Consider the following 25,973-nt stretch of genomic DNA (forward strand, 5'->3'; position numbering starts at 1 on the left):
TCGACCTTATAATACTAACAATTGGTATCAGAGATTTTGTCCTCTTTGTGATAAGCTTAACAACTTGCAGAAAAGATCCAATGATGAAGAAGGAAGGCCCTAAGTTCACAAGGGATAGCTACACAATATGGAGCAACGGGATGAAGATCTATCTCAATGGAATGGGACAACAATTCTGGAGTCATTTTGAGACCAAATATACACTACTTGTTGGGACTCTTACTGCAAATCAATCGAAGGAGCAAAAGGAGAACATGCAAGCATTTAAAGCCATAGTAAGTACCCTATCTGATACCGAATACATTAAAATAAATGGACTTGAGATTGCTTATGACGTTTGGGAAAAGTCAAAATTAATATGTGGTGGAGACAAACATGTGCAAAAAGCTAGGGTTAAGAGCTTGAAGGGTGAATATGATGACATGAAAAATGGTGGAAGGAGAGAACATTGCTCGGTATGGTCAAAGGATAAAGGAACTAATTGGTGCTATTAGAATGGTTGGTGGTAACATTGAGGAATACAATGTGGTAAGTAAGACTTTAAGAACTTTGTTAATAGTTTATGCCATTTGGGTTTTTGCCATTCATGAGTTGAGAATAATAGATAGTGTCTTTATTGATGGATTTGATTGGTAAGCTTATTCCTTTTGAGTTAACTAATTATGATCATAGCATTGCTAAAGTTGAAACAAGTTTCAAGGCCTCTTTGTCTATAGCTCCAAGGAAGAAAGGTAAGGAAATAAGTAATGAATCAGCTAGTTATTACCAAGAACATGAATCAGTTTTTGAAGATGAAAGAAAGTAGGAAGAGCTGGAAGTACTACTTGCCAAGAAACTACGCAAAGGTACCAGTAACTATAAAGGCAAGTTACCATTGAAGTGTTTCTCTTGCAATAAAGTAGGACTTATTGTTGCTAGGTGTCATAATGGAGAGTGGAAGGATAAGATCAAAAGATTCAAGGAAAACGGAAAGCAACAATTCTACGTTGTATTGGATAAAGGTGTAACCGATGAAGAGTCAAAAGCTAATGAAGAAGAAGAAGCAGTATATGTTGTAGTGAAAGAAGAGACTGTAGAAGTTGAGAAGGCATTAGTATCACACATTGAACACAGCAATGATTAGGCCATTGACAATGGATGCTCACATCACATAATTGATAACAGAAGCAATTTCATAAAGTTGGAAGAATTTGATGGAGGTGTGATTAGGTTTGGTAACAATTCACCCTGCTTGGAAAAAGGTAAAGGAACAATTTCTTTCAATGGAAAAACAAATGTCGATGATGTAAAACATTAGTAGAAGGTTTGAAACACAATATGTTGAGTATCAATCAATTGAATGGCAAAAGATATCACCTAGAGTTCAAAAGAGATGTATGCAAGATACTTAGAAGCTCAAAAGATCCTATTGCTACTAAGAGGCAAATTAAAGATAATTTATTCCATCTAAATACTATTATTAGCAGTTGTTTGGTTCCTACAATTTATCACAGTTAGTTGTGGCATAGAAGGTTTTGTCATGTGAATTTTAATTCTTTGATCAATGTTAGAAAGTCAAATGCAAGTAGGGTATTGCCAAAACTAGTAAAGCCGGACAATGTAACGTGCAAAGAATGTCAATTGTAAATTAAAAAGTTCTACTTTCAATAGTAACACATATTCATTTGAGAATATAAAGGATTTGGTGCATATTGACGCATATTTTACAAGAAGTTACTATGGTGATAAGTATTTTATGTTGTTTGTTAATGATTACTCAAGGATGATGTGGGTGACATTCTTAAAGGATAAGTTTGAAGCTCTCTGTAAGTTCAAAATGTTCAAAACACTTGTTGAGAATAAAACCTGTAAAAGCTTGTAGTGTATGAGATTTGACAAAGGTTGAGAGTATACTTCATGGGAGTTTTTTTTAATAGTGTGAGAAGAATGGAATTAAGAGACAAATGTCAGCACTAAGGACTCCACAGCAAAAAGGCATTGCACAAATGAGGAACAAGAGCATAGTTGATGAGGCCAAAACAATGATGACCCAAGGAGATGTATCGAAGATGTATTGGAGAGAAGTCATCAACATTGCAGTCTACACAAAGAACTAGGTACAAGTAAAAAAAGAGTAAGACACCTTATGAAATGCAATATAGTCATACACCTAATGTTAAGCATTTTAAAGTTTATGGTAGCAAATGCTATATCATGAGAGATGAGTTGATAGGCAAATTTGATCCTAAGACTGATGAAGGCATTTTCTTGGGATACTTTACTAAAAGCAAGGCTTACAAGTGTTTTAACAAGATGAATGAAAGTGCAAACGTAAAGTGGACAAATATTATAAAAAATCCTTAAAAACCTGATGAATTTAGCAAGCAAGAATTTGAAGATGTCCATGAGATTGCATGTGCAATCGAAAGTGCAAAATGTAGTTGAACCTAAGAATGAGGAAGAAGTGGTTCAACCAGAAGAAGAAGCTCCTAGACTTGAACCAGTTGTTCCAAGATATGTGAAGTTGCATTAATCTATTGATCAAATTATAGGAGATAAGAATGCAAGAGTGCAAACCAGGAGGAAAATCAAGGAAAGTACATGTCTGATTTCTATTTCTGAACCTAAGACTGTGAATGAAGCATTGAAGAATGAAGATTGGATTAAGGCTATGGAAGAGGAACTTGATCAGATTGAAAAGAATGATACATGGGCACTTGTTCCTAAACCAGCAGATAAGAATGTGATTGGCACATAATGAGATTTCAAGAACAAATTGTATGAAGAGGAACAAGTGATCCAAAACAAGGCAAAAAGTGACCTAGAACAAGGCAAGACTGGTGTGTAAGGGTTATGCACAAGAATAAGGACTAGACTATGGATAAACTTTTGCACCAGTGGCGTGACTTGAAAGGGTAAGAATCTTACTTGCATATGCAGCTTATAAAAAGATTTAAGGTTTTTCAAATGGATTTCAAGTTTGCTTTTCTAAAAGAAATTCCAGAAGAAGTATAAATAGAACAACCAGATAGATTTGCATTGTCAGAATACACGGATATGGTGTGTAGATTAAAAAAGACATTGTATGGATCTAAAACAAGCACCTAGGGTATGGTATGAAAGACTACACTCTTATCTTGTTAAAATTGATTTCAGAAGAACAAGTAAGGACATCAATGTATACTGGAAGGTTGAAGGAGATAAATTACTACTAGCAGAAGTGTTTGTAGATGACATAATCTTTGGTGGAGATGATGAAATGAGTTTGGCCTTTGCAGATTAGATGAAAAAAGAATTTAAGAAGTCAATGCTTGGAGAAATTAAGTTTTTAATTGGATTATAGGTTTAACAGCTAAAGGTTGGTATTTATATTAGTCAATCGAAGTATGTAGAGCAAGTATTCAAGAGATTTAGAATGGAAAACTCTGAGCCAATTAAACCCCTCATGGTGACCGGATGCAAATTGTCAAAGGATGATGAGTCAAGTGGAGTTGGTGAAACTCTATATCAATCTATGATAGGCAAATTGCACTATGTTGTTCATAGATGGCCGAACATTGCTCAAGCAGTTGGGATAGTGGCTAGATTTCAATCAAATCCTAAGGAATCTCACACGGTGGTGGTGAAGAGAATATTTAGGTACTTGAAGGGGACTACTGCTTATGGTCCATGGTGCCCACATGAGGGTGATTTCTCCTTGACTGTGTTCACTAATGCAAATTGGGATGGAAACATTGATGATAGGAAAAGTACAAGTGTTGATGCATTCTTCTTAGGTGGAAGACATGTATCATGGATAAGTAAGAAGCAAAATTGCATTTCCCAATCTACTGTAGAAGCTGAGCTTATGGCAATTGCAAATAATTGTTCACAGTGAAGCAAGTTTAGAAGGAATCAAAGAGAAGGTAACTAAACCAATGACTATCTTTTGTAATAATACAAGTGCAATAAACATTTTTAAGAATCTGATGATGAATTCCAAGAAAAAATGCATTGCAATTAAGTATTATTTTCTACCACAGAAAGTGCAGGAGAAAGAAGTTAAGATGGAATATGTGCCAACCAAAGGAAAGGTAGCAAATATATTCACTAAGCCATCAGCTAAGGATAATTTTGGAGTATATAAAAGCTAAGCGAGGGGTTATAACCCTACCGGGAGAGTTGATAAGTGCTTGAGTGGGTGAAGCCAATGCCGCGACAGTGTTGGAGTTGAATTGGAGTGTGGGACTTGAATAGGAGACTCAAAGATATCTTGAGATGTTGTCAACAACTCTGGAGAGAGTTATGATTGATTGATGATTAACAAAGCAACCAAGAGTACAAACAGTGACAGGTGATGAATGATTTGATCAATCTATCAAATTTGTGTGGATTCAGTTGTGGTTCAGTCTATATTATCTAGACTAAGCTATGTGATTATTGCTTCGATTGCAAGGTGATTAGTGTATCGGAAGACATAATTTCAATGGATTGAAGATCATTTTGTGAAAAGTGGCAAAGTATGTGGAACAATTGATGTTAGATCCTCAATTGGTGATAATATTGTTGGTTTTGGTGAGTCTATTCATGATCCAAGTGACATGGTTGAATGATGTGTAAAGGTGAGATGACCTCGTATCAATTGTGATTATCGAATTTCTTGATGTTATGGAAACATGTTAGAAAGAGTAAAAAGGATTGACTATTCTTGATCAAATCAATATGCGATTGCATTTGGAACCTACAAGGATTGGTAGGGTTTGGTAATATGTTTTGGCAGATTAGGATGAAGTAGAAAGTGAAATTTAAATGTAATACATTTTTTAAGGTAGTAGTTGTCCTAGCCAATGAGGAAACTATTTATAATCAGTTTGATGAATTGATGAAATTGTAGATATGAATGTCGAGAACGATCAAGAAGAAGTGTGTCACTTGTCTGCAAGAAAAGTTGAGATTGTGTTTAATTGGATCTGTACAAGCGAAAGAGTAGTAATATTCTCAGATCATTGTCATTGTTGAATCCTAACAAGTTCTCCCAGAAAATCCCTTAACCGAGTCACTCTTAACAGGGTGAGCAAGATCCTAATAGATCTAAAGGTGAAATCCCTAAACTGGGTGGCTCTTTGATTAGAGTTCTAAATCCCTTAACAAGGGTTACTCCTAACAAGGCTAGAGGTAAATCCCTTAACCGAGTGATTGCTAACAAGGTTCACTCATATTAGGGCATTTACAAAGCTCCTAACAAGGCTAGGACCTTCATCAAACATACTTCAGAAGAGTGCAAATACTTCTGAGTACTAATTCCCATCGTGGTTTTTCCCTTTAACCAAGGGTTTCCACGATAAAAATCTCGATGTTCTTGTGTGGATAGTTTTATTTGCTTCATCATTTATTGCTCCATTAGTTATTAGTTAATAATTGTGGTTGAATATTTAATGAAAAGATCTGATTTGGGTTGTGCATGGATAGCAAAAGTTTGGATTTGGTAGATTACCGATTCACAACCCACCCCCCCCCCCCCCCAACTCTAAATAATTTTGGACCTTATAAACTGACAGAAGAGTGTATTAGGAAATTCAAAATACCTCTAATAATTATTTTCCCACCAAGTACAAATTTGGGAAGTAAGAGGTGCAATAGCAATTTGTAATATTTCTAGCTAATGATTTTCCCACCAAATTGGCCAAGGGCAAGATAAATAGAAAGAATGTTTGGGAAAATGGAATATTCATGCCATTTCTTCTTTCCAATTTCTCATTGTATGAACTTCAATTTTTGCAAAATTCTTCAGTTGATGGAAACCCATTGGATACTTGTGGACGAAAACCCATGAGTGTCAAGTGGAAAGTGGACAAAACCCATTGTTCACGTAGAGCAATTTCATCAAGGGTTGCATTAAAGCTTCAAGATATTAGCAGTTTCGGCAATTTCCTATCCTATGTGTTTAGCGCTTCATTGATATTGTTGCAATAATTCTATGTATGTTATGAAGGGTTTGTAACTATTAATCGTGTATCAGATCATAGTCTATGTATTTTCTGTTTGGAAATCAAACAATTTCAGTTTGCGGTGTTATAGTGGCATTGGTGGTATTTGGCTATAAAAGTTTTTATGGGGTTTTTCTTATGAACTGGACTTTGAATATATTAATGTTGTTGCTGTAATAGATCAGTTTCAATCATGATTAAAATACTTTTCAGTAATGCTTTATAAAGTTCTATTTTAATTCGGCCCTTCCTATGCAAGTGTAGCTAAACTAGTTTGGGTGTTTTCACCGTTGCAATGAAGTTTTGTGAATCTATTTTCCAGATCTGAGAGTAATATTATATTTTGGGTTGAGGACATTGCAGTAGTATCAGAGCATTATCTCGCCAACTTGTTGGGTATTAGATTAATAATATGAATCATGGGTTTTTTCAACTCAATGTTTAAGAGAATGAGTTAAAATGACAATGTGAGAAAAAAATCTGATTGGTATGTAGAATAGTTGGTTATTAAAGAAATTCCAACATTTCAAGAATATTTATAATGGATGGGAAAGTATGTGCCTAGAGATGAAGAGATTATCAAAATCTTTGAAAAGTGCCAGTGTAAGACTGAAGCTTTCAAAAGGGTAATATCTTTTGGCAAGTTTGTGAAGGCTGGAGAGGAAAAAATGCAGTTGAGCAAGGACAAAGAAATATATGAAAAAGAATCAGGAGGAGGATATCATAGTTCATCAAGTAAATGAAATGTCTCCACAAAAACATGATGCATCAGAGCTAGCAGTCAAAGGAACACCCACTGATATTGTAAGTCGCAAAGAGAAGGATTCCAATGTGCAAGAATGGAGATGGAAAGGGTTCACTTGTTCATATTGACGAGCACGAGTCAAAGAAAGATGTACCAATATGTACACTACCCTCCGCTTCCAAATCATGAGCAATTATATGATTTAGAGAGCAGCTTGACGGATGAGTATGCATTCGACAAGAATATTTTGGATAACTCTATTTCAAGGCTTCTGATTGACAAAAATGGAGTTGTTGAGGGTACAATAATCAGCTCTCTTTTGAATAATGAGAATGAGAACTTTATTTGCAGCCCAAGGTATGAAAACATCTCAGATTTATTTCCTTGTCACTGCAAAATTCTTGTCATCATGGAAAGCATGTTAAAAGTGGAGATAGAGTAATGGATACAAGTTTGTAGCAAAGGGCATGTAGACCTTTTCTTTCAAAATTCAAAAATATTTTTGCAGATGGGATCCTGGTGTTTTAACCAAAGACTCGCAGAAAGTGAATATTTGGAAGCACATGAAGGTTGAAATTCTTCAATAAATCACCATTTCATGCAACTGGATAAGTGGAAAAATGAGTGTGCCATTGAGCCAAAATAAGGTATGCTTTGGATACTTTGATAAAAGAACTAGCATGATTATGGAAGATCAGTGTTTGCAATTTCTGAAGAAATATATGATCAATACATGCCAAGTCATGACAAAAGTAAACACAATTACAATAACTTTTGAAAAGCATGAGTCCAAGGATGCCATGGGATTAGTCATGATAAAAGGTAACTTTTTCACTTTCATCTACATCAAGGTTTCAGGTAGTAAACTTTCAACTCGGATGAAAAGCCATGAAAGTTTGCCTTTTAAGTTGGACAATGAATCAAATTTGATTAATGGCAAGATTCATAAAGTGTTAAAGGATGGAGCCAAAAGTAATACTTTCTATGTTGATTGGTTTGGAGAATTCACATAGTTATGGATGTAGGATGGTTGCATCTCATTGGTGAGTTATTGCAAATTCATAACGGAAAAAATGTGGTTCTTAGATGTGTCTCTAATTGAATTCTAAAGGCTATTTCAGATGAGAAAACTTCTTACAAGAGACAAGTTGCTTGGGAAGCAAATTTCTTGGTACTGCATAGAAAACAAACTATTTCATATTTTGATGGAAGATTACAACTCACAGGTGTAAGTCAGAGAGAGCAACAAAAATGAAAACTTATGGAAAGGTCTTTTCATCATAGATGGCTTATATGTTCGCATGAAAGGTGCAAAATAATGTGTACAAGTCCAGTAAGCTTCTTGTTGGAAATTTGATAGGTAGACCACATGATAAAGAAAGAAGTACACCAATTGAAGTTGTGTTTTCTATAAGGATGTAGTGATATATTGAAGGCTCATCATTCCTGATCCTGTGAAGACTCAAATTCTAGATGACTCGTGCATTGAGATAAGGGTACGCAATATTTTGGGAATAGTTAGGGGGTATTTTCATGACAGAGTTTTCCTTTCTTAATTTTCTACTTTTCAGGAAGGCATTAAAGAAACTGTGCAATTATAGTATGCACATGGTTCTGTAGACAAATCTCATATAGGAGTGTTCTGTGTTGCATCTTACTATGGATTTTATGCTTCTAATCCATTTCATATTAAGATAATATCTTATACTTTCTATAATAGTGAACTACTTGTTTGTAGTCCGTCTTTCAATCTAGATAAGAATGTTTACTATCCTGTCTCTTTTGTCTTCACTCCAGATAGGAATGTTTCCTATCCTGTCTTCAGTTTTGTTTCTAATTTTGTCTTCAATCTACGTTGTTTCTTTTAGAAACAACATCCTTGTAATTCTTTATAAGGAACACATTTGTTCCTCTGTTAATCAATCAATCATCCAGAAATGTGTTAATCTGCCAATTCTTGAATCTTGTAATATGGTATCAGAGCAAGGTTAAATTTTCTTTGAAAATAATAATTTCTTATTGAAATTATCTAAACCTGGTTTTCGAAATTATTTCTTCCTAAATAATTTTGCTTCGTTATACCTAGTTCAAGCTAGGGTTTTGATGACTGTAAATCACATTTTTTTCTGGAAAAATTGCGGCTCTGGAAAAATTGAAAATCACTGGTTTTTTAAAAATTGTGTTTCTTGTTCCTTGGTGATCTGTGGCTCAGTTACAAACGGCGGATCTTTGGTCTATGCTTGCGACTAGTATTTCCTTTTGCGACAGGTTTTTGTGTTTAGCAAAGTTTTTTTGAGATCCACGATTTAGTTTCTACGGCTTAGCATTTATTATAATCTTCCTTTCTTGGTCTGGTCACGTGTGTAGACACCAATCAAGACAAATATCTTCTAGTTGCAGAGACGTCAATCCACCATTTATTTCTACAAGTTCGCGAATTATTGGAGGTCCAACGTCCGCCAATTTATGGTCGTGTTTTTTGCCCATTTGTGTGACCTCCAGGCGTCAGTGTTCTAATTTTCGGTGTTCGTATGACCTCCTCCATCCTGCCATGCCCTCCTTCCAGCACTGGTCGACTGTAAAACCACCATTTTTTTGCTAAATCGACCTTCAAAGCCGACGATTAGGGTTTTGCCTGAAACCCTACTTTTTGGGTCCGGACAAATTTTTTTGTTTGCAAATTTGTGGTGGGTTTTTCGAGACCTCATCTGGGTCTTCGTCAAAATTTTCTGAGTTCCTCGTTTTCCATCCTCGATTTTCGGGCCGACAGATTTTCGTTGTGATTGCAAATTCCTTCTGGGTTTCTCATCTACTCTTCTAGGCACTTGTCTTGTTTTCTGGGTCAGCCTCAACCTTGTCTCGAACTTCGTGCAAATGGCATCTTTGACTAATCTGATGTTGGAGGGTAGCCTATGATTCAATGGCCACAATTATAATCACTGGAAGTAGCGCATGTTAACCATCTTCGAATATCGTCGTTTGGATGAGCTTGTTCTAGGCACAAAGACTTGTCCAACCTCCGACCAAGCAGAACAGGACAAGTTTGATGATTACAATCAAGAGGCTGTTATGCTTAAGCTCTCTGTTATCGATGATCAGCTACTGCAAATTCCTTCTGACAATTCAGCTGCAGAAATCTGGAAATATCTGAAGGAGCTGCATGAAACATTTGACAAAAGTCGAGCATTCTTTCTGAAGAATCAGTTGTTCTCCATTATGATGGATGAATGTATGTCCTTGCAAGAGCATTTGACAAAGATTAAGGACATCCGCAATTAGCTCGAAGCTATTGGTCGGAAAATGGAGGAAGAGGATATTATAGTCATCACTCTGAAAAGTCTACCATCATCCTATGAGCACTTGATAGAAAAACTCAACATTATGTCAACTAATGTTGATCTGAAGTTTCAAAAATTATGCACCAAACTTCTGCAACAGGATCGTTGGAAACAACAGTTTGGTAGCAGTGCTTCTACCGCCTCCTCAGAGCAAGCATTTGCTGCAAAATCCTTTCAACAGAACATCGGCAACCATCAGTCTTCTTAGCCTTCCCAACATCAACCTTCTACTCAATCCCTGGATGGCTCTATGAAGCAAAATGTACAGTGTAATTACTGTCACAAGTTTGGCCATATGAAGTTCGAGTGTCGGAAACATTTGGCTGCCCAAGCAAGGTAAAATGCTTCCCAGCCAACAGCACAAGTTGTCGAACTTCCTAATCAAGGCGAAGCTGCATTTTTTGCCTTCTAAATCTGTTTTTGTTTTTCTGGGTTTGTTGATTTTCTCCTCAAAAATCATTTCATGTCGTCTGTAATACGCAAGGTTGCATGAGATTCTGGGTTTTACCGTTTTTTCCACAAAAATGAAGTTTGCTAATTGCACCTTGTTTTGAGTCATAGCGCTCTTCTAGCAAAGCTTCTTGGTTTCAGCATTTTGTAGATCCAAGGAGGGTCTCAGTTATCCCAGAATGTTCCGACATCCATACGTTGACCATTAAGGGAGGGTATTAAGATAATATCTTATACTTTCTATAATGATCAACTACTTATCTATAGTCCGTGTTTCAGTCTAGATAGGAATGTTTCCTATCCTATCTCTTTTGTCTTCAGTCCAAATAGGAATGTTTCCTATCCTGTCTTCAATTTTGTTTCTAATTTCATCTTCAGTGTACGTTGTTTCTAAAAAGAAACAACGTCCTTGTAATTCTTTATTAGGAACACATTTGTTCCTCTGTTAATCAATCAATCATCCGGAAATTCATTGATCTGCCAATTCTTGAATCTTATAACATTTCAGACATTCAAAACTATATCTTTTTAGTTTGAAAACTTTTTGCCTGGATTTAATTATACATGGAGAAGAGTAAACTATGTTTTTTCGCATTTCGGTAGAGTTTGTAAGCAGATATTTATGAATTTATTACAGAAGTTTGTGGCAATTATCTTGTAATAGACTCCTCTGTTGCTATTTCCCATCAAAGATCAATTATAATCAAAAGAGGATTTCTTGAGAGTATTTACAACAGAAACTTACCACAGATACTGTTGTTTCTTTACTAGCTGTTCACATGGAAATTCATATGTACATTTTATGATGTTTTGGATGGGTTTTTGGATAACGAGTTGACTTATTTTCAGATGAGGTGTGCTAACCAAATACTTGCCAGCATCTCTTTGGAGACTATTTTGGTGACCAGTTTACGTATGTGAAAGAACATGGAAGGTGCACAGTCTCCTACCAAAGTGAATTATTGCTTGCAAAATCAAATGTTGACAAATGGTGGTGTAAATGTTGTTGTTACGTGATGCTCTTTGCTGCCCCACTACAAAATGTTTATTTTTATATATTGCCATCTTCCAAGTTGAGGTAATTGATAAATATTTTAGCACTATATAGATGAATGAAGGATTTGTTTCCAAGCAATATATTGTTGATTATGAAGGTTGCCAATCATAGCCCATCATGTTGCAAAAAAAACTTGTTCCGTTATCAAAAGCTTGAGGAATCTCTGGAACAACTTTCTCAAAGACAGTGCATCACAGGCTAGAGACCCAAGACAATTTGCAAGATCAATATCCAGTGTTAGGAGGAGTGCCTATTGCACTTATATGGTGTTTATTCTCCTCCTTAGCTGTATTATTGATACTATAAGTATATATCAAATCTTGGAGTCGCATACAAAATCGTTTCAAAAGTAGAATTTGGAACAATCAGTGTTGTTTGCTATAAGGACTATCCCAATAACTCCAAGATTGAAAGGGTTTTGGAAAAAACTGGAAGGGGGAAGTTGAATGAAGAAAATGCAAAGCGTGCTACAAGCCCACAGGTACTATGGAATAGGTGGTCACAAATGAAATATTATTGTCAAACTACTTCATATAGCATGCACACTTATCTAAGGAATTTTCACAGTGACAAGAAGGAAAATGCAGAATTTCATAATTTCAAGGTCCAGGATAGACATACAATTTATCATCACAAATCTTGGCATGAGGATCTTGGAGATATATGTTTGTCGTGTTCCCTTTTCATAAAAATTGGTTTTTGGTCAATAGTTACCCATTTTATTATTCTAGGGGCTAATAGTAAAAGATTAAGGGGAAATTAATTTAATATTTATGAATGTCAAAATATAGTCAATATCAAAACGACATTCAAATATTAAATTAAATATTTGGAAATACTTAGTAGGGAGTTGGATTAAGTGCCATAAGGGAAAAGTTGAAGTATTTCTAATTACAACTTTCCTGCCAACACTGGAGGGGGAGACTGAAATATTTCTTATTTATTTTATGATTTTACCACCAAGCACAAAATTGGAAAGCAAGAGTGGATTGGCAAATTTAGAATACTTCTAATAATGTTTTTCCCACCAAGTGCAAGCTTGGAAAGTAAGAGTGGAGTAGTAATTTGTAATATTTCTAATTAATGATTTTTCCATCAAATTGGCCCAGGAAAAAGATAAATACATAGAATGTTTGGGAAAATGGGATAATCATGCCATTTCTACTTTTCAATTTCTCAGTGTATGAATTTCACGTTTTGCAAAATTCTTCAGTGGACGGAAACCCAATGGAGACTGGAGGCTTGTGGACAGAAACTCATACGTTTCAGGCGGATGGAACCCCATTGTTCACAAAGAGCAATTTCATCCAAATATTGCATTCAAGCTTCAAGATTGTAGCAGTTTCAATTTTTCAGCAGTTTTCTATTGTGTGTGTTCAGGGTTTCATTACTATTGTTGCAGTAATTCTATATGTGTTTTGAGGGGTTTGTTGTTATTAATCTTGTATCAGATCATAGTCTACGTATTCTCCATTTAAATATCAAACAATATCAGTTTGTGGTGTTACAGTAACATTAGTGGTATTTGGCTGTAAAAGTTTTTGTGGATTTTTCTTATGAACTGGAGTTTGAATATATTAGTGTTGCTGCTGTACTAAATCAGTTTCAACCATTATTAAAATCATTTTCCATAATGCTCTATAAAATTCTATTTTTGGCCTTTTCTATGCAAGAGTAGCTAACTAGTTTGGGTGCTTTCGGTGAATTTTTGTGTATTTGTGAATCTATTTCCCAGATCTATGAGTGATATTATATTTTGGGTTGAGGACATTACAACAATGATAAACATATCCAAACCCTCACAAAAAATATAGCCTAACCCGCGAATCGATCGCTGAACCCAAACTGGCAACTGGGTTTCTAAGTACGAAAAATGATCATAAGCTTACCATGCTTCTTATTGTAGAGATTGCTTTTTGAACCTTCCAATCAGAACATGGCTCCATAAGCTACCATTAGGTAACAAATTTCCCTCATCAATGACTTGACTACCATCTCACAGTCACCAATGCAGCTTGCATGTCTAATGGATAATGATTCTAATTGTATAGATGTCTCACAAAGTCAAATTACTAGTACTCCTAGTCTCTCCAGCTCTCAGATATCCTAGTCTCCATGGCTATAACATTACTGTTTCTCTCTCGAACAAAAGATATATGGATACAGACCATTGATGCTCTATTATAAGATAAATGAGTGCAAGTACGAGTTAGAAAAGATCCAAGGTCATCCATCACTTGTGAAAGGAGTATTCCTTCCAAGTAGCCCAGGCCCCAAACATCCCCCCTTTAATTGATACTCTGGTGAACTCTCTTTCCCGAGATTGTAAAGCCTTTCTTGGGAGCCACCCATTTGGATATTCATTTCAAAAGTAGAAGCACACAGAGGAGAATGCCTTGTTTACTGTGCAAACTTGTGTAAAATCACATGCACTCTACAGGATTTTAATTTGAGCAATATTTACTTCTCCAGTAATAAAATTGATATAGATGTGAATTCTCCTGTGCTATTTATGTTCAGATACTTTTTGCATTTAACAGCAGAACCCACCCAAGTGCTAGATGTGGCAAAGCTATAATAAAGCAGTTTTAAACATAAGGATTATACTCCCTTTTATCATATAAACTATGGGGCTCAACAATGTTCAATGATAATATATGTATTCAATTTTAGCTATTTATGAAAGCCAATTTGAAATACAGCTAAAAGATATTAGAATTTTACTTCAAACAAATCTGATCATGTTTAAAAGAAACAAATAAATGAAAACACTTTAACAGTATTGATCACAAAAAGATGTCAGATGCAGTGAAACTATTCAATATCATAGCAGCATCTGTCTTCAAAACGACCAACATAAAGCAATAATTTACAATCACCCTTTGCTCGTGTTTTGACAAATCTTTTATAGAATATAATTGATATATAAATTAGAGGAAAGAAACATTATAAGTACTTAAGCACGCTCAGGCTGGAGTAGTACTGGGATGGGTGACCTCCCGGGAAGTCCCGGTGCTTCACCCCTGTGAGCATCACCTAGATCTAGTGAGTGCTAAGTGTTCCATTTATTCTCATGAGAGATGGATTCATGTTGAATCACTACTCATGAAACATGGGTCAATGAGTTTGACTCAAAATCACACAGTTAAATCCTGATGGCAATATCACAATTTGACTGGCTGTGGAAATTGTCTCCTACTGATCAATTGATGAGCTTAAGGGGCTTTCTAATGAATGGTTCATAAGGCACAACACTTAATGAAGGTTTTGCAAATGGAGTTGCAAGCTTTGGGTTTAACCATGGAGGAAACTTCGTAGTTAAGCGCTCGGGCTGGAGCAGTACTAGGATGGGTGACCTCCCGGGAAGTCCCAGTGCTTCGCCCCTGTGAGCATCACCTAGATCCAATGAGTGCTAAGTGTTCCATTTATTCTCATGAGAGATGGATTCATGTTGAATCACTACTCATGAAACATGGGTCAATGAGTTTGACTCAAAATCACACAGTTAAATCTTGATAGCAGTATCACAATTTGACTTGCTCTGGAAATTATCTCCTACTTATCAATTGATGAGTTTAAGGGGCTTTCTAATAAATGATTCATAAGGCACAATACTTGGTGAAGGTTTTGCAAATGGGGTTGCAAGCTTTGGGTTCAACCATGGAGGAAACTCCGTAGTTAAGCGCGCTTGGGCTGGAGTAGTACTGAGATGGGTGACCTCCCGAGAAGTCCCAGTGCTTCACCCCTGTAAGCATCACCCAAATCCAATGAGTGCTAAGTGTTCCATTTATTCTCATGAGAGATGGATTCATGCTGAATCACTGCTCATGAAACATGGGTCAATGAGTTTGACTCAAAATCACACATTTAAATCCTGATAGCAATATCACAATTTGACTTGCTGTGGAAATTATCTCCTACTTATCAATTGATGAACTTAAGGGGCCTTCTAATGAATGTTTCATAAGGCACAACACTTGGTAAAGGTTTTGCAAATGGGGTTGCAAGCTTTGGGTTTAACCATGGAGGAAACTCTTTAGTTAAGCGCGCTCAAGCTGGAGTAGTACTAGGATGGGTGACCTCCCAGGAAGTCCTAGTGCTTCACCCCTATGAGCATCACTTAGATCCAATGAGTGCTAAGTGTTCCATTTATTCTCATTAGAGATGAGATTCATGTTGAATCACTACTCATGAAACATGGGTCAATGAGTTTGACTCAAAATCACACAGTTAAATCCTGATAGCAATATCACAACATTATGAGTGTTTAATGCACTTCTCGCCTTGATTTTGTATGTATTTTTAGCATCAACATTTCAGATCACACTCCATGATCCATCATCAAAATGTAAGAGCATGCAGGATATGTAAAATGCTCTTACATCTTGATGATGGATCACGGAGTGTGATCCAAATGTTGATGCTAAAAATGCATACACAATCAAGGCTAGAAGAAGTTCATGCATTGAATTCAAATGGATCATGGAAATCTGATAAATTTGAGTGTCAGTGATCAAAATTGTTTAATATCAGACAAGTCTTTATCTACAAAGCCCTTATGTGCCACCATATGACACAGAGTTATAGGACCACTCAGGAAAACAAATAAGCATGCCAGAATGGACCTTTCTTTGTTACTTTTGTTGAGATATTCAGAAAGATTTTATGATCATGTCACTCTATGTAGTTATAAAAATAAAATAAAATTTGTCTTTTTGAGACTACTTTAGAAGGAACTGGATCTGCAACTTGAACCCCACTTCCCCTTAACATTTCTGCTGTACGGACTAGATGCTACTATTTTGGGGGATCCGCAAACTAAACCAGAATAACGAGCATTTTTTACATTTAATGGATTGCTGTAAAGTGTAAAATCATTTTGGATTTACAGAAAGTACTTTTGCTGCATATGATTTTGAATTGACATTTACAGCTTGTTTCAAATCAATCTGTGTTGACTAATTATCCTTATAAAAGTCACTTCTCCATTCAGAATATATAATTGTTGGCTGCAATATAAAGCAAGATTCAAGGAATGGGACATTTTTTTTTTATAGCAAGATTGAATATATGGAGAAATAATACATGTACAATCATCTGCATCACCTTACCTAAAGTTTCCAAAATTCCAAACTGTCAAACATATAGTTTGCTAAGAAAGATTAGCACTAAAACCATCATACGTTGGGTCTAATATGTGTTGATATTTGGTAAATAACAATTTTGCATATCTATGAAATGATACAAATCCTTCTCAGACTACCGTGCATATTGGGGCGAACGAGACTTTAGCTGTTTCTTGCTTACTGCAATCTAAAAGAAAATTATTTCAAATGTAAATAAGCCTTTACTAGCTTGTTCAGATTTAAAAGCCACAATTTCAAGCCGAACAAACTAAAAGATATAACCCTGTTCGCAAGAAAATATACAGAAGTTCAAAATTGTTACACATCACAAGTGTGAATATATAAACTACTTTTAGACATCATAATAAAGAGAAAAAAAATCTAACATACATCTGATAATTGGTACAGAAAGAGATGCACAGTATAATAGCATACCATTTGGAAAGGGCTTTGTTGCATTTAAGTATTGATTCTCAGGCTGTTCAGGAGCATCATCAACTGAACAAGCACAACAAAGCCACCGACGCATTTTTTCTTTTCCTGCACATTTTTGCTTGTATTAGATGCATGTTTGTGAAAAATATCAAAAACTGTACTTAGTGGATGCATCAAAATAACACAGAGAGGAAACATCATGATCCTGATTACCACATTTATTATAAACAAATCTTTAATGCGGAAAATTATATCATTCCAGCACTAAGCCCCAATATACATAAACATGACCATAAAACCTCCCTACACCTGGCGACCTGCGTTAAACCAATTTCCCAGAAATTCCATTATGTGAACTGAAGATATGCTTGATTTAATTTGTAAACAGCTCTAAATCAAACGTTAGGGAAAAATTATTTGCAAGAAGTCTCAAATGTTCATTTCATCTAAGTTTTTCCCCCACCACTATCTTGCATCTATATGCATTCCATGCACATATAAATAGATAAGATCAATATGAAATACTTCAATAAATCTTAAAACTTATTTATTGTGCTTATGATCTTATGTTCCCCCGAGTTTCCTGGACAGGGACGGGGACGGCAGGGGACAGCAGAACGGGTTTCCGGGACAGCAAAAAAAAAATTTCGATTTTGGGGACAGGAGGAGACGGCAAATGGGGACGGCTATATAACAATAGGGAAAATTAAAATATATAGAGAAATTTAAAATATATATATATGAAAACATGAATTAAGCATGTATTTATACATATTAGAACCGTAAAATATAAGAATCAGCAGAAATCATATGCCAAATTCGTGTTACATGGAGAGTCAAAGTCTAATTTGTTCTAGAATTCAAAGTCACAGTCCCCTAGGTGTCCCCCAAGTTTCCGAGACATTTCTGGGACGGGGATGGCTGAAAATATACTGGGGACTAACGCTGTGTTTATCATATCATCTAGTATTATCTATGTTCCACGGTGTTTCAGGAATTGCAGTCCAGGAGCCATTAATAGATATAGGAATTTTAAGTATACACACAGACACACCCCCACACACACACTATCACGGGAATTACAGTATACCAAGGAATTCAAGGAGAATCCACTATACTAGTATAAGAAACTCGTCGGATGGCAGACAAACACGATAAATCTGCATAATTGAAAGGTGGGAAAAAATAACAATTCTATGCATTAAAGAATAATTCACATCAACAAAATACAAAATTCAAAACCTCTAGTGGTTAATGAGAAATGATCAATTTCGCGGCAACAAACAGAAGATGAAAGACAAACTATACCTAGGTATTCATAGGTAATTCACTTCAACAATGCAAAATATATATTAAAATGCTACCATCATGCAATTGCGTTCCGCCAACAGAAGGGGAGACACAAATGAAACGTTGGTATTGAAAAACGTTTCATTTAACATCGCAAAGGATACTCTGATGGCAGATGAAATGCCACTTTCGCGTCAATTAACGGAAGAAAAAGTTTGAGAATACCTAAGCAATGAAAAACGCACTTCAATATCGCTAAAACGCGGCTAAGAGCAGATAAACGATCAATTTCACGGTAATTGATAGAAGCCCAACTACAAAAAATACCTAAATCGGCAGAGCAATGAAATTTCTGATGCCAAGCACGGCTGATTTTGCTGCAATTAAACAAAACGATGAAAACAAAAAACATCCTTGGAAAATTCTGTTCAACAAGGTAAACGAAATCCTCCGATGGTTGACAGAACCACCAGATTCATCTCAATTAACAGGAAAGCAGATCAATAGTCCTGAAGGGCCTCTGGAGAACAACGATACTAACCTGGAAGAAGGCTCCTGGTTCGAACCTCGCTAACTTCCACAGAAAGCAATAAATCTCTTTGCTCTTGGAAAATTAATCAGCGGATAGAACAAAATCCGCAGAAGAAGGGAGATGAATAAGAATGGACGCTTCCCAAGGTATTTAAGTGTCGTCAACGCGTGCCAGCGTTAACGGGGGCAAATGACAGGAAATGACAGAACAAAGAAATTGCCCCTACACAATTCCGCTTAAATTTGATAGCCGTTTGGCCGTTATATAACAAATGTTCTACCAAAAAAATAGCAATAAAAGGTTGTAATTTATTTAATTAATTAGTATAATAGGTTGTGATATGTACCTTATTATCATTACGAGTGAAGATTCAATTTCTTTATTTATTATTGAAAAAAGGGAGAGAATTTTTTTTTAATAATTTGTTATATTTATTTATTATTTTGGAGATTTATAAATGGTAAGCGTTTTTCTATTATGTATTAAGATTTAAATTTTTAATGTTTTAAAATAAAAGGAAAGAAAAGGAGATGGAAGATTTTTTTTTTTTTTATTATCTTATCAAATATTTATTTTTGGATCTACAAATAGTTGTATTCTTATTTCTTTTGCAGACACCTAATTATGTTAGAAATACATATCTTAATAGGTAGAATTTGAAAGAATTGTTTTTATAGTTTAATCTTATGAGACATTTATTTTTGGGACTTCAAATAGTTGTAATACTTCTTGCCGAGGTACCTAACAATATTAGAAATTGGGGCCTCTATATCTCACCCCATATAATTTAAAAGACTTTATTTTATAGTCTATTGTATCATACATTTATTGTTAGATTCACAAATAGTTATATACTTCTTGTTGAGGCACTATGTTAGAAAATAGGTCTTTTTCTAAATGAAAGTTTACATAATTTTATGTTCCAAATAAACTTTAGAAAAGAAAATTTAGGCAAATAAAAAGAAAAAAAATAAAAGAGGTGAAGAGATTTGTCATTCTTTCAAGCAATGGCTACTTATTTTAGCTCGTTATTTTCTAAAGTTTGCTCCATTATTATAGAAAATATTTCAATTTACTTTTTTCCCTAAACTTTTTTTTTCATCATTACATTCTAGCTTTGTCCATAAGCAATTGCATAAGAACATAAGATAAGAATTGAGAAAGATTCTCAAAATAAATCAAAAAACACCACATTAATTCATTTCAAATGTCTTTTCTATACTAATTCTTCTATTAAATCAATATTTTTCCAAATTTTAAATTATTTGAATGATTTTAATCTATATAATAACTTTTAAATCAATAATTATTATTATATATTCCATGAGAAAAATTTCGAAATCAGTTTCAAATTATTTTGAATAATATAAATATTCTTCAAACTTTAAATTTCAATCTTCAGTCATCAAATTTAGGTTAAGCATGGCTTATTATGACCATATCCTATATAAAGAAAAGGTTTAATTGGAAACTAAATGCGTGTTGGAGATAAAATGGTCCACACGTACGGTACACCTTTTCATTTTCAGCGTTGAACGTTGAATAAAAACATTGAGTAAAATTGGTTTGAACTTTTTTTTCAAAATTTTATTTTAATTTTTAAATAAAAGATAAAAGATGGAGAGCTTGGTGGGGTTCGTGTGTTGGTGTTTGATATAATCAGATTTTGCCCGGAAAGTTGCTTTTCTTGCAGTTCTAAATATAGTAGTTATTTTCTATATTTGCCTTTTCACAAACAAACAGCTATTATTTATTGATTATTTCTATATATTTGACACCTAAAGGTATATGGCAATTGAGTGCTTAACAAGTAGTCTAAAACTAATGGTAATTAATATTTATTGAAATTGTCATCTAAAGGATACTTAGAGGTTCCAACACATCAATCATATAATCTTTTATTTTCATTATATTTTATTGCTATATTCAGTTGATTTTATAGCCTCTTTACCAACTATCCAAACTATCTAACAACTAACAAATATCTAATAAACTAATATTAATATGTAATTTATTCATCTTATATTTTATATTCTACACTAATTAATTATAAATATTTTTTATTAATTATAAAATATTTTTGTATCCAACACAAAAAAACTTTACGATTTAAATTAAAATAGGTGCTTCGAGAAGGATGACTCTCGGCATTTTATATATATATAAAAGTATATATAAGCTAGTAGCAGTCGCCGCGGATATGGAAGATATGATAATAATTTTAATATTATATATATATATATATATATATATATATATATATATATATATATATATATATATATATATATATATATATATATATATATATATATTCTAATTTTTTATTTTTGATAAAATTAGTATCGATTTATTTGTTTTTATATATATATATAAGAGTATATATAAGTATATATATCTAAGTTTAACCCTAACCCTGACTCTAACTCTAACTCTATCTCTAACTTTAATTGTTCCCCTAACCCTAACCTTAACCCTTTATAATCCTAAATCTAATGCTAATTCTAACCCTAACCCTAATTCTAGCCCTAACCCTAAGCCTTACTATAACTCTAATCCTAACTCTACTTCTAACTCTAAATCTAACCCTAATTTAAACCCATATTCTAACTCTAACTCCAACTCTATCTCTAACCCTAACCCTACCCCTACCCCTAATTCTAACCCTAACTCTAACTCTAACTCTAACCCTCACTATAATTATAACTCTAACTCTACTTGTAACCCTAACACTAACCCTAACTCTAACACTAACTCTAACCCTAATCATACTCATAATCCTAATCCTAACACTATATAGAATGCTAATACTAACCTTAACACTATATGTAACTCTAACTCTAATCCTAACCCTAATTCTAATCGTAAACCCAATCCTAATTCTAACCCTAACTCTAACTCTAAACCTAAATCTAACCCTAACTCCAGCCCTAACCCTAAATCTAACCCTAACCCCAACTCTATCTCCAACTTTAACTCTAACTTAATCCCTAACTCTATCTCTAATTCTAACCCTAACCCTAACCCTAACCCTAGCCTCAATTCTAGCCCCAATTATAACCCTAACACTAACGCTAACACTAAAACTAACACTAATTATAACCCTAACCCTAATGCTAACCCTAACTCTAACCATAACCGTTATGCTCACCATAATCCTAGCCCTAATTCTAACCCTACCACTAACTCCAACTCTTGTTCTAATTCTAATTCTATCTCTAAATCTAGCCCAAATCCTACCCTTAAATCTAACCCTAACCCTAACCCTAACTTTATTTGTAACCCTAATTCTAGCCCTAACCCTAATTATTACCCTCACCCTAACTCTAGCTCTAACTCAATCTGTAACCCTAATTATATTTGTAACCCTAATTCTAACTCTAACTCTAATTGTAACTCTAATTCTACCCATAATCTTAACCCAAACCTATATAACCCTAACTCTAACCCTAACCCCAATTCTAGCTCTAACCCTAACCTAATTGTAACCCTGGCTCTAACTCTAATGCTAATTCTAATCCTAACCCTAATTCTTACCCTAAATCTAACTCTAACTCTAACTCTAACCCTAACTCCAACTCTAACTTTATCCTTGATTCTAACCCTACCCCTAATTCTAACCCTAACTCTAACTTTGACTCTTTTGGTAACCCTAACCCCAATACTAACCCTCACCCTAACTTTGACTATAAACCTACCCCTAATCCTAACCCTAACACTATATATAACTCTAACTCTAACACTAACCCTAATTCTAATCCTAATCCTAGCCCTAACTCTTACCCTATCCCTAAATCTAATAAGGTAACTTTAACCCTAACCCTAATCTAACCCTGATCACAATTCGATCTCTAACTTTAACTCTAACTCTAACTTGAACCCTAACCCTAACTCTAATTCTAACTCTAACTCTTATACTAACACTAACACTAACACCAACAGTACCTCTACTTTTTACTTTTACTCTAATTGTAACCCTAACCCTAATGTTAATCCTAACCATAACCCTAACACTAACCCTAACCCTAACCCTAATGCTAACCCTAACCATAACCCTAACACTAACCATAACCCTAACTCTAACACTAATTCTAATCCTAACCTTAATTCTAACCCTAAATATAACCCTAACTCTAACTCTAACTCTAACTCCAACCCTTATTCTAACTCTAATTCTAACTCTATCTCTAACCCTAACCCTAACTCTTATTCTAACCCTAACACTAACCCTAACTATATTTGTAACCCTAATTCTTACCCTTACCCTAACCCTAACTCTATCTCTAATCCTAACTATATTTCTAACCCTAATTCTAACCCTAACCCTAAACCCAACTCTAACTCTAATTTTAAACCTAACCCTAACCCTAACTCTTTTTGTGCCTACTCTCTAGATACACCTCATAATCTCTTTTTCTCTCTCTCTACATAAAACATGCCTCTATAAGAAACATAATACGAGCTCCTTCTTGTCTACATATATGCTCTCTCTCTCTCTCTCTCTCTCTCTCTCTCTCTCTCTCTCTCTCTCTCTCTCTCTCTCTCTCTCTCTCTCTCTCTCTCTCTCTCTCTGGGTGTGTGTATATACATATTATCACTTATAAAAAGAAATATTATTTCTAGATACTTGTACATATAGGGTTAGGCTAAGGTATATAATTTACTAAATGATTAGTACAATCATATATAGAGTAAGAGTTATAGTTAGGATCCAAGGTTTACAATTTCATTTATATGACACTTAGTGTTATGGTTACAGTTAATAAGTGGTTAAATGTTACACTAAAATAAGGAACAGGGTTAAGGAAAGTATGAGATTTAGGTGTAGTGTTGGAGTATTTGGAGTACAACTATGGTCAAATTTGGGATATATGTTATACAAATGACTCAAATAGTGGAAAAATTAATTCATGAAAGGGAAGTTATAAGTCCCAACACAACAATTGAGATGATGTTAAAAGTGTGAAAGAATATATAAGAGTCAATTTGATGAAAATTATTTCTTCATGATGATCCCTAACTCTAACCCTAACCCCAACCCCAACTCTATCTCCAACTTTAACTCTAACTTGATCCCTAACTCTAACTCTAATTCTAACCCTAACCCTAACCCTAACCCTAGCCTCAATTCTAGTCCCAATTATAACCCTAACACTAACACTAAAACTTACACTAATTATAACCCTAACCCTAATGCTAACCCTAACTCTAACCATAACCCTTATGCTAACCATAATCCTAGCCCTAATTCTAACCCTACCTCTAATTCCAACTCTTGTTCTAATTCTAATTCTATCTCTAAATCTAGCTCAAATCCTACCTCTAAATCTAACCCTAACCCTAACCCTAAATTTATTTGTAACCCTAATTCTAGCCCTAACCCTAATTATTACTCTTACTCTAACTCTAGCTCTAACTCAATCTGTAACCCTAATTATATTTGTAACCCTAATTCTAACCCGAACCCTAATTCTAACTCTAACTCTAATTGTAACTCTAATTATACCCCTAATCTTAACTCGAACCTATATAACCCTAACTCTAACCCTAACCCCAATTCTAGCTCTAACCCTAACACTAACCATAACCCTAACTCTAACACTAATTCTAATCCTAACCTTAATTCTAACCCTAAATATAACCCTAACTCTAACTCTAACTCTAACTCCAACACTTATTCTAACTCTAATTCTAACTCTATCTCTAACCCTAACCCTAACTCTTATTCTAACCCTAACACTAACCCTAACTATATTTGTAACCCTAATTTTAACCCTCGCCCTAATTCTTACCCTTACCCTAACCCTAACTCTATCTCTAATCCTAACTATATTTCTAACCCTAATTTTAACCCTAACCCTAATCCCAACTCTAACTCTAATTTTAAACCTAACCCTAACCCTAACTCTCTTTGTGCCTACTCTCTAGATAGACCTCATAATCTCTTTTTCTCTCTCTCTCTCTACATAAAACATGCCTCTATAAGAAACATAATATGAGCTCCTTCTTGTCTACATATATGCTCTCTCTCTCTCTCTCTCTCTCTCTCTCTCTGGGTGTGTGTATATACATATTATCACTTATAAAAAAAAAAAAAAATTCTAGATACTTATACATATAGGGTTAGGCTAAGGTATATAATTTACTAAATGATTAGTACAATCATATATAGAGTAAGAGTTATAGTTAGGATCCAAGGTTTACAATTTCATTTATATGACACTCAGTGTTATCATTAGGGTTAATAAGTGGTTAAATGTTACGCTAAAATAAGGGATAGGGTTAAGGGAAGTATGAGATTTAGGTGTAGTGTTGAAGTATTTGGAGTACAACTATGGTCAAATTTGGGATATATGTTATACAAATGACTCAAATAGTGGAAAAATTAATTCATGAAAGGGAAGTTATAAGTCCCAACACAACAATTTAGATGATGTTAAAAGTGTGAAAGAATATATAAGAGTCAATTTTATGAAAATTATTTCTCCATGATGATGTGAGAACATTATATATTGTTGAATTTTTAATAATGCTAATGCAATTTTTATTGCAATGATTAAGAATTGTAATCAATAAATCTCCCTATCATTAAGGAATCTATTTAGACTAATGATTTTCTTTCTTAATTAATATATTTAGTAGCCACATATATAATCTAATTAAATAATGACAATATAAACTACATATATGATTCGTTTATTTTAAATTAATCACTAACTTTAATAAAATACAAGTTTTATTGATAAGGTGACCTTTTTGTCCACATCAACGATTAAATTTAATTATGAAACATTAAAAATATAAGTATTTTGAAACATGCAAATAAAAAACTATTATGAAACATACAAATCTAAACATGGAAACCAAAAGTATTTTGAAATATGCAAATCTAAAACTAATGTAAAACATGCAAATGTAAAACTAAATTGAAACATGCACATTAAAAATCTAAAAAAGAAATGTATTATCAAATATCTAAATCAAAAAGTTTTTGAATCCTAAATCTAAATCAAACATACAAGGCTAAACTATATGAAACTTTAATCTACTCCTTT

The 25,973-nt window shown here is 34.2% G+C and overlaps 1 protein-coding gene across 2 annotated transcripts in view; it reads right to left on the reverse strand.

The window, feature by feature from the left end:
- The window catches only part of LOC149562753 (protein CYTOSOLIC ABA RECEPTOR KINASE 7-like), a 60,067-nt gene extending 41,027 nt beyond the window's left edge, over window positions 1-19,040 (reverse strand). Inside the window, exons 1-3 of one of the 2 annotated variants that reach the window (XM_089826167.1) lie at window positions 18,928-19,040; window positions 18,714-18,763; window positions 17,097-17,201 (exon numbers count right to left, since the gene is read on the reverse strand). In XM_089826167.1, the coding sequence (XP_089682293.1) occupies window positions 17,097-17,190 (94 nt within the window). In that variant the 5' untranslated portion in view covers window positions 17,191-17,201; window positions 18,714-18,763; window positions 18,928-19,040. The remainder of the gene's footprint in view (window positions 1-17,096; window positions 17,202-18,713; window positions 18,764-18,927) is intronic. The other variant, XM_089826166.1, reaches the window with a different exon arrangement.
- Between the last annotated feature and the right edge of the window lie 6,933 nt (window positions 19,041-25,973).

Source organism: Cupressus sempervirens, chromosome 4, assembly GCF_028749045.1.
Source record: "Cupressus sempervirens isolate cs-2001-9-10 chromosome 4, ASM2874904v1, whole genome shotgun sequence".
Lineage (NCBI taxonomy): Eukaryota > Viridiplantae > Streptophyta > Pinopsida > Cupressales > Cupressaceae > Cupressus > Cupressus sempervirens.